Source organism: Papio anubis, chromosome 9 (genome assembly GCF_008728515.1).
Source record: "Papio anubis isolate 15944 chromosome 9, Panubis1.0, whole genome shotgun sequence".
In the NCBI taxonomy this organism is placed as follows: domain Eukaryota; kingdom Metazoa; phylum Chordata; class Mammalia; order Primates; family Cercopithecidae; genus Papio; species Papio anubis.
The window spans coordinates 23,805,250-23,820,092 of record NC_044984.1 but is presented as its reverse complement, the minus strand read 5'-3'; the positions used below and the strand labels follow the sequence as shown (position 1 = coordinate 23,820,092).

Here is a 14,843-nt window from a genome sequence, read left to right as displayed (position 1 = left end):
CGGACTTTCACATTATAAAGAATTTTATATGCTCAAATTAAAGGATGAAAAATGTTCCCCCATGTACATAATAAATTGGCAAAAATGGTTATATTTGAGGGTGGACTAAGGAACTCCAGGAAAGAGGTTGGCAAACCAGGCACATGTTCTTGACTATTGCAAAAGTACATTTAAAGTAGCCGCGGGGGATACATGTATACTTTTGGGCAGGATTGTGCTGTGGTCCTATCAACATGCAGCAAAGTGACTTTGGGGACAGTAGGGAGGTGGGCAGGAGCCAGTGATGAGGGAATGGCAATCACATTTGACCTCTGATCTGTTTCTTTCCTCCTTCTCCTTGACTTCCCCATATAAATGTTACACGGGCATTCCCACACTCGGGTACGCACCTACAGAGACTGATTGGGGGTAACCGTGTCACTTGCTTGCAACGCTGGCACCTCCGCCCTGCATCCCAGGAGTGAGCAGTGAGTGAGGCTCGGGGCTGGGCCCTGGCTCCGAATCTTCGGGCTGGGAAGAGACTCCACCATCTGGGGGCGGCCTGGGGGAGTAGCCTCAGTGTCTTCCTGCTGATGCAATCTGCTAAATCGCGAGTCTCCGCCGCGAGAGGGCGGGTCTGCAATCCCGCCCGCCACGTGTACTCGCCGCCGCCTCGGGCACTGCCCCAGGTCTTGCCGCAGCCGGAACCGCGCTCTGCAGCCGCAGACCGGGTCCACGCGGTCAGGGGCTGCGACCCTTGGGATCTGCCCTCCGCTCAGCTCCAGCTTCCCTCGTGGCCGACGGAACAATGAAGGTAACTACTTAGGATTTTGTCTGTGTTTTACAAAAATGTATGCATGAATCGAACCGGCGATTTCTCCAAGAAACACCGTTGGTAGGGAGGGGAGGAAGGCGAGACAACCATGGCTTATACCCCCGCAAACGTCTGCAATATCTTTTTTATCAGTCGTAGTTTGCAGGGACAGTGCATTCTGTTCAGATTTCGGTTTAACCTCCGCTCGCAGGATGTGCTTTCTCGAACTTTTTCACATTCGCTTTTGGGAACGGAGGTAAAAGGCTGCCACAGCTCCCTCCCCTGCTTGTGAAGTTTGGAAAGGAAGTGGGGGCTTCTCTCAGTTTCTCCTATGCACAGGAGGTGGGGAAGTTTGGAGAGGAGGTCTGGGGATGTCCCGGGCTGTAAATGGGCTTTCCTGCAGCGTGTGTGTGATGCAGGAGGGAGCGGCTGGAAGAGTTGACCCGGGTGGAGAGGGGAGGAAAAACCGTCTTTTCGCTGTTAAAAGCAGAAGGCTTGTCTTATTTTGTTTCTTGTGGAAATTAAAGCTTCTTGGAGTTACAAATGATAGACGCCTAAGGGCATTCATTTGTTAAACCAGTGAGCACCCTTACGGCTCTGATCTTGCTAATCAAGGATAATTAGCCTAGCTGCCTATTATTTCTGATGATTTAGGTGTAGGTATGTACATCGCTGAGTGTTTTGCTTTCCTGGTTTCACACACTGGAAAACTGCAATCGCATGTAAAATCCGAAGAACAGCGTTTTCTAAGGAAAGTGAAGGATGGGCAGATATTCTTGCCATCTAATATTTTGGAATTGAGATGACCATAATGCAATCTGAACTTGTGGTAGAAATAAAGCCACGTTTCGGAGTTTCGAAGGAGGGAGATGAAGCATGGTTCTCAACTGCTCTTATCTACAACCCATCCCAGACCATAGTTTCAGTTAGAAGAAATAATATGTAAATAGTGCGTTTGTTCCAAACAAAAACTTTCACTACAGTTAAACAGTAACCGAGTGGAAACTGTGTATTTTGTATTCAACAGAGATCATGCAGCCTTTCTTCTATAGTTAGAGGTTCTATTTCTGGCTTCCTCATGCTTGTTTCATTTTAGATGAAAAACACACTTTAGTTGATTATAGCTTTAGTAAGTAAAAGGAGAAAACTAAAAGAATGAACAGTCTTGCTTTTGCAGCTTTTTCCTGTCCATGTGGAGTTGTGGCTGATGACGCATTTTTGTAGGTCCAAAAACCCCTGTCCCTTTCACAAGGTATTTTTATAACATGGGAAACTAGATACCTACAAGTTGTCTCTTTTCTGTTCCCTGATATTTCCTAAGATTAAGAAAGAAACGATTGTATTCTAGGTGTGATCGAAGAAGTATGGGAGGTTCCGTTAAGTTAGTTTTATCACAGTATTTCAAACATCTTTCCACTTACCTCTTAAATATGTATTGCTATCACATGCTTAATTTTTTTTTTTTTTTTTTTTGAGACGGAGTCTCGCTCTGTCGCCCAGGCTGGAGTGCAGTGGCCAGATCTCAGCTCACTGCAAGCTCCGCCTCCCGGGTTCCCGCTACTCTCCTGCCTCAGCCTCCCGAGTAGCTGGGACCACAGGCGCCGCCACCTCGCCCGGCTAATTTTTTGTGTTTTTAGTAGAGACGGGGTTTCGCCGTGTTAGCCAGGATGGTCTCGATCTCCTGACCTTGTGATCCGCCCGTCTCGGCCTCCCAAAGTGCTGGGATTACAGGCTTGAGCCACCGCGCCCAGCCCACATGCTTAATTTTTTAAAAAAATGTTATTTGCACATGGCATCTTGACTGCCTTTGTCCTCAGCAAATTCTCCAGGCTTGAGTCATGCATGAGCTTGTATTTTAAGATGGACACATACAGAATGGGCAACTGGATAAGAAACAGCATATACACTGAGTAGCATGTGTACCAAAATGGTAAGTCTGTATTATGACTTAATAAATTTAGATGGAGATTTAAAAATAATACACATGTGAATGGGATGGAGGCAAGGGAAGTCTCTGTGTGTGTGTGTGTGTGTGTGTGTGTGTGTGTGTGTGTGTGTGTCTAGGGAAGACCGGAGGCCTAGTGGGAAGAGGGGTTTTACATTCCAGACACAGGATGTGGCCCCTCAGGCTAGGCTCAGAGATATAAAGCTAGTTAAGCTGGCCTAACAAAGGGGTGGTGGTTAGAAAAAAGAAAAAAAGAGGTGGGGGTTGAGGAGGACAAGAATTTAATGCTGGTCGATATTTTCTTCTGATAAGTGTCAATAATGAGTAATTTCATTTGATTTCAGAAGTACAGAGAGAAAGGGGGAAAAAGAGCTTTTCCCATTTGTACGCAAGAATTTCTCTTGCTTTTCAGCTCATTAGAACCAGATCTAGTTATATGAAATGAGTTTAAAACCTTATTATGAAAGGAAGTTGAAAACATTTGATCACAACTGAGGTTTGGACTGTGAACTAAAACCAAGATGTGCTTTCTGACAGTAGTTGCGCAACTCTCTGAAAAAAGAAAAATAGCTCAGAGCGATCTGAGCTTTGTGAAGGCTACACAATTTATCAGGCCCAGAGACACAGGAGTGTGAGACTTCAGCCACACCCCCTGTAGCCGTGCTTGGGAGCAATTATTTAAAGACGTTTTGTTCCTGACTGACTGCCTCACTCATTATGTTCCTGGAATTTGTGATACAAAAAACAATGTTTAGCCTATCAATAGTTTATATAGTTTATGTTATTTTAATATAAATTCTTCTCAAACAACTTAGAAACTGCCTCTTTTTTCTTTTAAAAACCCACTAGTAACTGCTGTATATATTCAGGGCAACTTGATTTGGTGTTTCCTTGGTTGCAGTCCTCAAATATGACTTCAGTATACTCTCTCCTTATATAAATTTTGTCTCAGTTTTGTCTGTAGGCTGACATTCCAATTGTTTTCATAATTATATATTTTGTTCCTTATTCTCCTTTCTAGAAATAAAGCAAGGGAAGTAAACAGCTGGAAAGCTGAGAGTGGTGTTATTAACCTAACTGAGAGGGCTGGGCTTATGAGTAAATTATTTCTGTGCGTAAATGAAAGATTGTTTCTAAATGGTGGCTATCTTGAGCCTTTCGACTAGTTACATCTTTTGGGGTTTCAGGTTGCCAGCTTCTTTAAATGGCCTCTTCTCAATTGGTATAGGAAGTTGGAAAATAAACAACTTTCTCTGTTTCCCTTTAGTGTCGATAACCACAATTTCTTTAAATAACAGACACCCACCCCAGGGAAACCCAGTGGCATGATCAACCTTATGCTCAGGAAGGTTTGGTTACTATATTGGAGAGTGAGAATCTGGGACCTTCCACTACAGACATAATTGTCCCGGATATCCTCTAGTTTCTATCTGATGCTGTCATTCTTTTTTCTTTCCTTTCTCTCTCTCTCTCTCTCTTTATTTATTTATTTTTTGACAGAATCTCACTTGTGTTGCTCAGGCTGGAGTGCTGCAGAGTGATCTCTACTCACTGCAACCTCCACCTCCTAGGTTCAAGCAATTCTTGTGCCTCAGCCTCCTGAGAAGCTGGGATTACCACCACACCCAGCTAATTTTCATATTTTTTTGTAGAGACAGAGTTTTGCCATGTTGGCCAGGCTGGTCTGGAACTACTGGCCTCAAGCGATCCGCCCATCTCAGCCTCCTAAAGTGCTGGGATTACAGGCATGTGCTATCATTCTTTTTGAGCACAGAAGGAAACTGTCATGCACGTCTGTGTGAAGAGACCACCAAACAGGCTTTGTGTGAGCCACATGGCTGTTTATTTCACCTGGGTGCAGGCGGGCTGAGTCCAAAAAGAGAGTCAGCGAAGGGAGATAAGGGTGGGGCCGTTTTATAGGAGGTAAAGGAAAATTACAGTCAAAGGGGGGTTGTTCTCTGGCGGGCAGGAGTGGGGGTTACAAGGTGCTCAGTGGGGGAGCTTTTTGAGCCAGGATGAGCCAGGAAAAGGAATTTCACAAGATAATATCATCGCTTAAGGCAAGGACCGGCCATTTTCACTTCTTTTGTGGTGGAATGTCATCGGTTAAGGCGAGGCAGGGCATTTGCACTTCTTTTGTGATTCTTCAGTTACTTCAGGCCATCTGGGTGTATACGTGCAAGTCACAGGGGATGCGATGGCTTGGCTTGGGCTCAGAGGCCTGACAGAAACGATGGCTGATCTGCTCATTTTATGGTCAAAAATATAGGCAGCCTTTGTATTGTAACATTATCCCCTTAACAGCTGTCCAAACGCTCTATACATTTCACCTAACATATGGTAAGTGTTCCTATCAGTTCAACTAAGGCCACGGTAATGGGATTGTATGCAGTTCAGCCAAGACATAAATGTGAGGTGCAACTCACATTTTTTAAATGTTTCAAATTAAGCATTTACGCGCTTTTATTCATAAACTCGACTTTGCAAATATTGGTAAACAGTTTCATCATAAGATCTTGTCGGTGACTCACAATGTCAATGGTGAAGGCAAAGGAGAATCTATCTTTCCTGGCACACCAGGGTTCAGGCATCAATTTCAACTATGCTTATAATTTGTCCTCTGAAGTCCACAAAGCTAAATTATCTTTCCCCTAAAAATTGAGTACTCATATCCTTAAAATAGCTTAGAAATTAGACTACCTTATGAATACAGCATAGCATGTCACATAAACATTTTTCTACTGTCATACCTTTTTGGTGGGAAAGACTATTCTGCAAAACATTTTTCTTGTGTTCAGTAATTAATGGGAAAAATAAAATCTAAAAGAAAGAGACAGTTACGTCGCAAAAATACAGGAAAATGGAAGAATGGAAACAGGGAAGACCAATAAAGAAAAAAATAGAGGAAATTACAAGTAATAATCCGAAGTCATACTGAAAAACATTGGCTCTTTTTGATTGAAAGTTGTGAAATACTTGTGAAACCCAGCTAGTTCCATTGAGAATAGTCTTTAGTCTAAAAAGAACCAATTCATTTGTCAGTTCTTTATTTCGATGTGTAGATTTGAATGTTTGATCAATTGCATTTACAGTTTGTCTCTCAGTGTGAGAACTGTTTTTGCTGTTTTGACTATAAATGGATATCTGCTTTAGGAAGACTTAGGAAGCCTGGACATACGATTACAGATCAAATTCTATTTGACTCCATAGAAATCGAGACGGAAGGAGCACCTGTTGGGATATTCTAGACCAAACATTCCACAACTGTCTCTTAACGTGACTGACGAAGAGACACAGTTGAGACGAAGTTTGGGTATATCCTGGGATGAGGCCAAGGGTGGATTTGCACAGGATGGTCACAGGGCAGTTGTTAGCATTCCACCACTACATGAAAGGGTGATTTTGCCGAGTGCATTTCATTTCATTTCAGTTGATTTAGATACCAAGTTATATTGTTTTGACTTTAGGACTACATGTGAGTTCAGGAATTTGAAATCATAATAAATGTTTCCTTGAACTTTGAAGATAAAAGGTAGAGTTAAAAGACAGCTGCAAAGTCTACATGGGGAAGCATAACACATGACTCAGGGTTCCATGGTTTTCAGTGTCAGTGAGTGCTCTCTATACGTACAAGAATAGTGCTGGTGTTTATAGAAGAAACACATGCAGGTTTGAGGCAGGACTTCCTTGCTTAACTGGTGCTTTTGCTTTCCATTTTCTAAATGTCATGCAAACTACTTTTTATTTATTTATTTTTTTTAAGACGGAGTCTTGCTCTGTTGCCCAGGCTGCAGTGCAGCGGTGCGTTCTCGGCTCACTGCAAGCTCCGCCTCCCAGGTTCACGCCATTCTCCTGCCTCAGCCTCCTTACAGGTGCCTGCCACCATGCCCAGCTAATTTTTTGTATTTTTAGTAGAGACGCGGTTTCACCGTGTTAGCCTGGATGGTCTCGATCTCCTGACCTCATGATCCACCCGCCTGGGCCTCCCAAAGTGGTCGGCTTACAGGCGTGAGCCACCGTGCCCGGCTGCAAACTACTTTAACTGAAAACATTCTTCTAAGGAAAGCATCAGAAAACTTACTAGAATTGCTTAATAATAAATAAATAAATAATACAAATAAAAGAGCAAAATGAGAAAGTAGACAGACTCCTAGTCTATTGTGCTATTGATCTCTCCAGGTTCTAGGCTTTCTTGGGTCTGACACCGCTTTGTAATTTTTTTTTTTTTTTCCCCAGTTAGGGTCTCTTTCTGTCACCTAGGCTGGAGTGCAGTGGTGCAATCATGGCTTACTTCAGCTTCAACCTCCTGGGCTCAAATGATCTTCCTGCCTCAACGCCCTGAGTAGCTGGGACCACAGGCATGTGCCACCACGCCCGGCAAATTTTTGTATTTTTTTGTAGAGGTGGGGTTTCTCCATGTTGTGCTGGCTGGTCTTGAACTCCTGGGCTCCAGTGATCCACCCACCTTGGCCTCCAAAGTGCTGGGATTACAGGCATCCGTCACTGCACCTGGCCAGTTTGTAAATCTTGTGAAAAGTATGGCCAGTCTTTTGCGAAATGTACAAACACATTTAGACACAAAGTTTTATATCTAAATTACTGGTTATTAAAGCCAGGACAATAGAGTGCATATAGCATGGAAGATAGGTAGAAAAGACTGAAATGATTTATTTTTCAGAGCAGTGGAGAGCTATTGGCTCTTGCCTTTGCAATCAGCTTAGATATGAAACTATATAAGCAGAAGCTTCACGCCTTCATTTGAATGTTGAAAATCTCCAATCACTTGCCTTTTAGTTCGAGATAAACAACCAATGGTTTGTTTGTTCACAGCACGTAAGTTATCACTTTCTTCTTTGTTTCATCTCATCAAGATCTAAGGTGTATAGTCACAGAATAGAACTCGGTTCATACCATCTGCACCCCAAATTCTTTGATCTTCAACTAGTTTGGAAGTGTGTGTGGGTGTTTTCTTAGCCAAGGTTAATATGCAATTTCTTAGTGGAGTGTAGGAGTTTGGGGTGCCTAGCCTTCCTACTTCCCACTTAGATAATTTCCCCTACCTGTAGTACCCGTCTAAGGAGAAGGCCAATATGGCCATGTTCCTAGCAGGTGACCCCACCTTAGCCACGGCTGATTGTAGGAAGGGTGTATATTTGGCCCAAGACCAGTCATCCTTTTTTTTTTTTTTTTTTTTGAGGCAGAGTGTTTCTCTTGCCCCGGCTGGAGTGCAGTGGTACGATTTTGGCTCACTGCAACCTCCATCTCCTGGGTTCAAGCAATTCTCCTGCCTCAGCCTCCCTGAAGGGGTGGCCTGCCCCTCCACACCTGTGGGCGTTTCTCGTTAGGTGGATCAAGAGACTTGAGAAAAGAAATGAGACACAGAGACAAAGTATAGAGAAAGAAAAAGTGGGCCCAGGGGACCGGCGCTCAGCATACAGAGGACCCATGCCAGCACCGGTCTCTGAGTTCCCTTAGTATTTATTGATAATTATCTTTACCATCTTAGAAAAAGGGAAGTGACAGGATAATAGGATCATGGTAGGGAGAAGGTCAGCAGTAAGACATGTGAATAAAGATCTCTGTGAAGTTTAAGGAAAAGTGCTGTGTTTTGATATGCATATGCAAACATCTCCATAAACCTTTTTAGTGCATAAAGAGCAGCATTGTGCTAGCAAGTCCCACCTTTCACCCTAAGGCGGTTTTCTCCTTTCTCAGTAAACAGAACATACAATCGGGTTTTACACCGAGATGTTCCATTGCCCAGGGACGGGCAGGAGACATGCTTTTCTCTATCTCAACTGCCAAGAGGCTTCTTTCCTCTTGTACTGGTCCTCCTCAGCACAGACCCTTCATGGGTGTCAGGCTGGGGGACGATCAGGTCTTTCCCTTCCCACGAGGCCATATTTCAGACTATCACATGGGGAGAAACCTTGGACAATACCTAGCTTTCCTAGGCAGAGGTCCTTGCGACCTTTGGCAGTGTACGTGTCCCTGGGTACTTGAGATTAAGAGAATGGTGATGACTTTTCACAAGCGTACTGCCTTCAGGCACTTGTTTAACAAAGCACACCCTGCACAGCCCAAAATCCTTTTAACCTTGAGTCACCACAGCACATGTCTCTTGCAAGGACAAGGTTGGGGGTAGGGTCACAGATTAACAGCATCTCAAATACAGAACAAAATGGAGTCTCTTATGTCTACTTCTTTCTATATAGGCATGTTATGCCCAGACCGTTTATTCCCCGAAGAAGACCACCAGAGTCCAGAGTCAAAGCTAAGCAGCAAGGATCTTTATTACAGGTTCGAACCTGGAACTCTCACTCGCTCGCGAAACGAGACGGGCAGGAGAGCTCCCCTACTGAGCTCCGAGCAGTGTTATATAGTCTAAGAAAAGTGGGCATAGAATTATTATACAAATCAGATATATGATTGGCTAGTGTTTGAACAAGGTGATTTGGCTAACTATGATTGGTTCCCGCCATTTCTGATATTTCGGTTCAACCTTTGAGGCGGGAGAGCAGTTTTACGCAAAGGCAGTTAATTATATTGCGTCAGGTTGCCCAACTGGTTTATGGCAGCAAGAGTTTATCTTACTTAAACACATCTTGTGACCTTGCCTCAGAACTTACAAAATCTCTGGTACATGCAGAAAAACAGGTACTCACAGAACTTACGAAATCTCTGGTATGTGCAAAGATTAGAGAGCAGAAAAAAGGGTTTAGCAATAGGGTGTAGCGGGGGGGGGGGGGCGGGGTGGGTACACATCTATCTTTGTGTCCTTTCAGGCACAGAACAGTCTGATCTTTCTTTTCCCCACACCTCCCCAGTAGCTGGGATTACAGGTGCCCACCACCACACCCGGCTTTGTATTTTTGTATTTTTAGTAGAGATGAGGTTCACCATGTTGGCCAGTCTGGTCTAGAACTCTTGACCTCAAGTAATCCGCCTGCCTCGAGCTCCCAAAGTGCTGGGTTTACAGGTGTGAGCCACCACGCCCAGTCAACCATCTTTTACTTCTTTCTTATTCTCTTATTCTACATATTCAATCAGGTACCATGTCCTGTGGACTCTGTCTTCTCTGAAACTACAAGTTCGCTCTTTCCCATTGCCGTGCATACTGGTTTATGCTCTCACTACTTCTTGCTTGAATTATTCCAGAAGTCTCCCAACTGGTCTGAAGCTTAATTTTCATTACGTGCTGTTCGATCTCACTCCACCACTCAAAATCGATGGCTTCCCCGTTGTCTCCTGAGTTTAGCTTAGTGCATGAGACCTTTTAAAATCCACCTACACCTCTTCTATGTGCATGCATTTCTCTGGTCATAATAGAGGATTTGATCTACCTCAAAATGAGTTCTTATATTTACATTTACTGGTTTTTAATTCCCTCCATCCTATCTATAATTTGCACCACATTGCTCACCATGCAGCCCACTCCCCAGACACCTTGTGAGAACAGTGATCATGTTTTTGCAGTGGAATGAACATGGGCGAAAGGTGAGAAGGTGTGCATAGATTTACATTTTGAAGTCAGGAAATAAGATACTGATCAATGCTTTCATTCCACTGTGCTTATTATCTTTTCCTCTGTTCTAGCATGAACCTTGCACTAATAAGATATTGATCATACGCTGCAACTCCTCAGCACTTACCTTTTCTTCTACTCTGCCATGAACCTTGCACCATTGTTGGTGCTTTACAGATACTAGTTGAGTTAAATCAAGTGCCTGTTTCTGAACCTTTCAAGATTCAGATTAATTGATTCTGTTTTATACTTCTCTGTTTTTGAACGGTACATATATCTTTCCACACTTGGATTTCGTTAAAGCTTTAATTGATTTCCAAAAGATAGAGTATTATAAAAACACAGAGAAAAGTAAAGTATTTACATGGTCTTAATGCCTATTGCCAAACTCATATAGCTGCTATATGTATCTACTGGCAAACTCACACATCTGGTTGATTTTAAATTGATTGTGGGAAAATTCATACAAAAAGATGCTACATAGGAAGGTAAACTGAACACCACAAAAATCATAATGAACAAACTCAGTAATGCCAGACTGTTAAATCACTAGTTTTCAGATTAAGGCAGTATGTAAAGGCAAACATCCTTGGAATGGTCTTAGAATCTAGAACAAAGTCATGTGTTTGGGAATCTTAACCAATTCCGATACTGTTCAACATGTTTTTCTTTGTTGCAAACAATGCAGTTTTTAAGCAAACTAATGAATGCATACCCTGACAAACAAATCCAACAAAAGAGGCACTTAGAGCAGTGTTCATTGAATCCTAGAATTTTGAAAGAAAAAATCTATTAGGTCATTTTGAGCTTTTACTTCTGCTGAAGAAGGATTGTTCTTTTGAGTTTATTTTTCTAGCTTTCGGTTCTATTCCATTTAAATGCCTCGAGAAAAAGGATTTCTCAAACTCCCTGTGGAAAGTTCTGGCACCTACTATATTCACTTTCAAAAGTCTCCTGATAACTTATTTCCTTTTTCTTTTGGTTATACACATCAACCATTCATGGTTCTGCTGATAGTTTTCCATGAGTCTTTATGCTTATTTAAAAGAAATCATATAACATTAATCATATAACATATAACCATTACTTGGTTATAAAGCATGATATTAACTAAACTGGCTTTTAAAAATTCAGTAACATTAGAGCAAAAATTTTTTTATTTGTTTTTTTGAGACGGAGTTTTGCTCTTGTTATTACCCAGGCTGGAGTGCAATGACGTGATCTCGGCTCACCGCAACCTCTGCCTCCCGGGTTCAAGCGATTCTCCTGTCTCAGCCTCCCGAGAAGCTGGGATTACAGGCGTGCACCACCACGCATGGCTAATTTTGTATTTTTAGTAGAGACAGTGTTTCTCCATGTTTGTCAGGCTGGTCTCGAACTCCCGACCTCAGGTGATCTGCATGCCTCAGCCTCCCAAAGTGCTGGGATTACAGATGTGAGCCACCACGCCCGGCCATACAGCAAATATTTTATTAATAACATCAGTAGTTCCATGAATATATAGATGTAGGATGTCAATAAAGTCTATGCCCCTTAATAACTGAGTGTGTTAATGTTGTATTTGCTGGTTAACTGGCACCTTCCTTCTTGATCAATGTTCTTAGAACAGTATGTACAGGAGTACTTCAGTCTACTACTTGATATTCAAGGACAACACTTCAAAGCTTGAAATGAGAGACTGTTTTAACCATATTAACGTAACTGCATAGTTTGCAATAGATTTAATGATTCAACATCATTGTTAATATTTAGTTTAATCAAAAGTGACTTTTTTTTTTTTTTTTGAGGCGGAGTCTCGCTCTGTCGTCCCCAGGCTGGAGTGCAGTGGCGCGATCTCGGCTCACTGCAAGCTCCGCCTCCCGGGTTTACGCCATTCTCCTGCCTCAGCCTCCCGAGTAGCTGGGACTACAGGCGCCGCCACTACGCCCGGCTAATTTTTGTATTTTTAGTAGAGACGGGGTTTCACTGTGTTAGCCAGGATGGTCTCGATCTCCTGACCTCGTGATCCGCCTGTCTCGGCCTCCCAAAGTGCTGGGATTACAGGCTTGAGCCACCGCGCCCGGCCCAAAAGTGACTTATATTAACTTGTACACATGTGAAATGACTTATGAACAAGATTATTTATTGCAGCATTGTTTGTGATTACAAAGATTGGAAGTTATTTGCATAGTCATTGGGTGTAAATAATAATGACATTAAAAGAAAACAATTGAGGAAAGAACCAGTAAGCTCTCTCAGGTAGAGATAGAAAGAAAGTCACCCTGAGCCTTTCACTGTATATATTTATATATTTGATTTTTGACACATGTGAGTTTATTATAATCAAAATTGAATTAAAATTGAAGCCTTATAATGAAATTAGCTTCACACCAGAGCCATTATCAAGAAAATCTGAAATACTGGTACCTATGCAAATTTTATTTTATTATTTTTATTTTTATTTTTTTTTTTGAGTCAGAGTCTTGCTCTGTCACCCAGGCTGGAGTGCAGTGGTGTGATCTCAGCTCACTGCAATCTCCAGTCTCCCGGGTTCAAGCAATTCTCCTCAGCCTCCCGAGTAGCTGGGATTACAGATGCCTGCCACCACGCTTGGCTAATTTTTGTATTTTTAGTAGTGACAGAGTTCTGCCACGCTAGCCAGGCTGATCTTCAACTCCTGACGTCAGGTGGTCCACCTGCGTCAGCCTCCCAAAGTGCTGGGATTACAGGCATGAGCCACTGCACCCGGCCATTTAAGCAAATTTTAGTTAAGACCAGTAACATATTTTTTGACAATATTTCCAAAGTGTTGTATTTAATTTAACTAACTGAAAATTATCTATTAAGAAAGCAAGTTAAATATAATATGTATACTTCACAGTATACACACTGTAATGATTCACAGTAAACATTATATGAAGAATGTCTAAACTTTTCTTGAAATCTACCATATATATAGTACAATAATGACCAGCAAACAATGGCTAAGTTTTACTTAATTAAACATTTATGTAGCTCCTACCAAGGCTACCAGACTTTGTACCCAGTAATAGGAAAACAGAAATAATTCAAGCATTATTCTCACTCTTGAGAAACAATTCTATTTAGGGAGAGATACAAAAAAAGCAAAGGTGGCCGGGTGCAGTGGCTCATGCCTATAATCCCAGCACTTTGGGAGGCCGAGGCAGGCAGATCACTTGAGGCAAGGAGTTCGATACCAGCCTGACCAACATGGTGAAGCCCCGTTTCTACTAAACATACAAAAATTAGCTGGGTGTGGTGGCGTGCAATGCAATCCCAGCTACTCGGCAGGCTGAAGCAGAGAATTGCTTGAACCTGGGAGGTGGAGGCTGCAGTGAGCCGAGATTGCACCACTGTACTCTAGCCTGGGTAACAGAGCAAGACTGCATCTCAATAAATAAATAAATAGTAAAGGCAATAGAGTGCATATAGTAGGTGCTACAGTAGAAGTCTGCACAAGGTTCTGTGTATGTGGAAAGGCAAGTCAGAAAAATTAGGAAAGGCTGTATTGGGAGGTGACATTTAAGCAGAACCACGAGAGGAGACCGGATGAACATGGCGGTAAGAGCACTTTTACACAACCCCACACTCCCGGGCCCAGACTCAGTTGCTCATTCCCTAATCATAGAAGACTTTGAGGAAAAGCATGCTGGGCTTCCCTTCCAGCCCATTGGTAAATACAGAGAGGCCTAAGCATCCAACATCGCCCACGGAATGCACTCTTGGGACTTAAAGCATTGGCAACCCAGCACCCAGTTAAATTCCCCATGTCACTGTTTCCACATTGTCCCCATCACCTTTACTCTCTTGATGCTCTGCATTTTCTCTCTTAACTCGACCCACAATAGACCCTCCCACTCAAATCTGCCCACAATACCCTTTGCAACCAATATTACCACACTCCACTTTATCTTCCCTCAATGTTTCCTGCTCCTCCTGGTCTTAGGCGAGGTCATTTCTCTGCCAATCTTTAAAGTGGAGGCTGCTCATTTTCTCTGCCCCTCATCCAGGGCTGGAGTGGAGCTGATGCCCTTCACCCTGCCCAGTACTGTTTCCACATGAGACTCCTCGCATAGCATCTGCTCTCTGCTACTCAGACCAGCAGTCTGTGCTCTCTCTTCCTCTAACCATCATTGGAAAACATCCCAGTCCCTCTGGCCCCATTATCCACTGTAGATTTTAGCACTTACCTCCTCTCTTCCCTCCCATGTGCTGTTTTCCCATTTATTTTAAGGTGCATGTGGATGGCCCGTTCCCATTCTTGGCATCTTAGTCCCTTTAATTTCTCATTTCCGTTAATTTGCTACATTCCTCACATGCCAGCTACCCCTATGGCCATATCCCAGACCTTTGAATCATACACGAAATTCCTTCAAGTCTTATGAGTCACTTTTGGCCCAAGACTTATCTTACGTCTATGCAGTCCTATCTATTTTAACTACTATAATGTGCCCAGTTTAGGCCACTGTCTTCTCTTCACTGAATATATGTGTTTCCATTTTTTCTCATCCCCATTTGTCTCTCAGACCCAATTTGTTCTCCAGAGCAGAGGGATCACATCAGTCACCTGCTTTAAAACT

General features: G+C 42.8%; 1 protein-coding gene across 2 annotated transcripts in view; it reads left to right on the top strand.

Moving 5' to 3' along the window:
* The window catches only part of BCAT1 (branched chain amino acid transaminase 1), a 156,626-nt gene continuing 141,783 nt past the window's right edge, over positions 1-14,843 (top strand). The window contains exon 1 of one of the 2 annotated variants that reach the window (XM_017945739.3): positions 1-793. In XM_017945739.3, the coding sequence (XP_017801228.1) occupies positions 788-793 (6 nt within the window). In that variant the 5' untranslated portion in view covers positions 1-787. Of the gene's footprint in view, positions 794-2,527; positions 2,724-14,843 lie in introns of those variants that run through there. The other variant, XM_017945738.3, reaches the window with a different exon arrangement.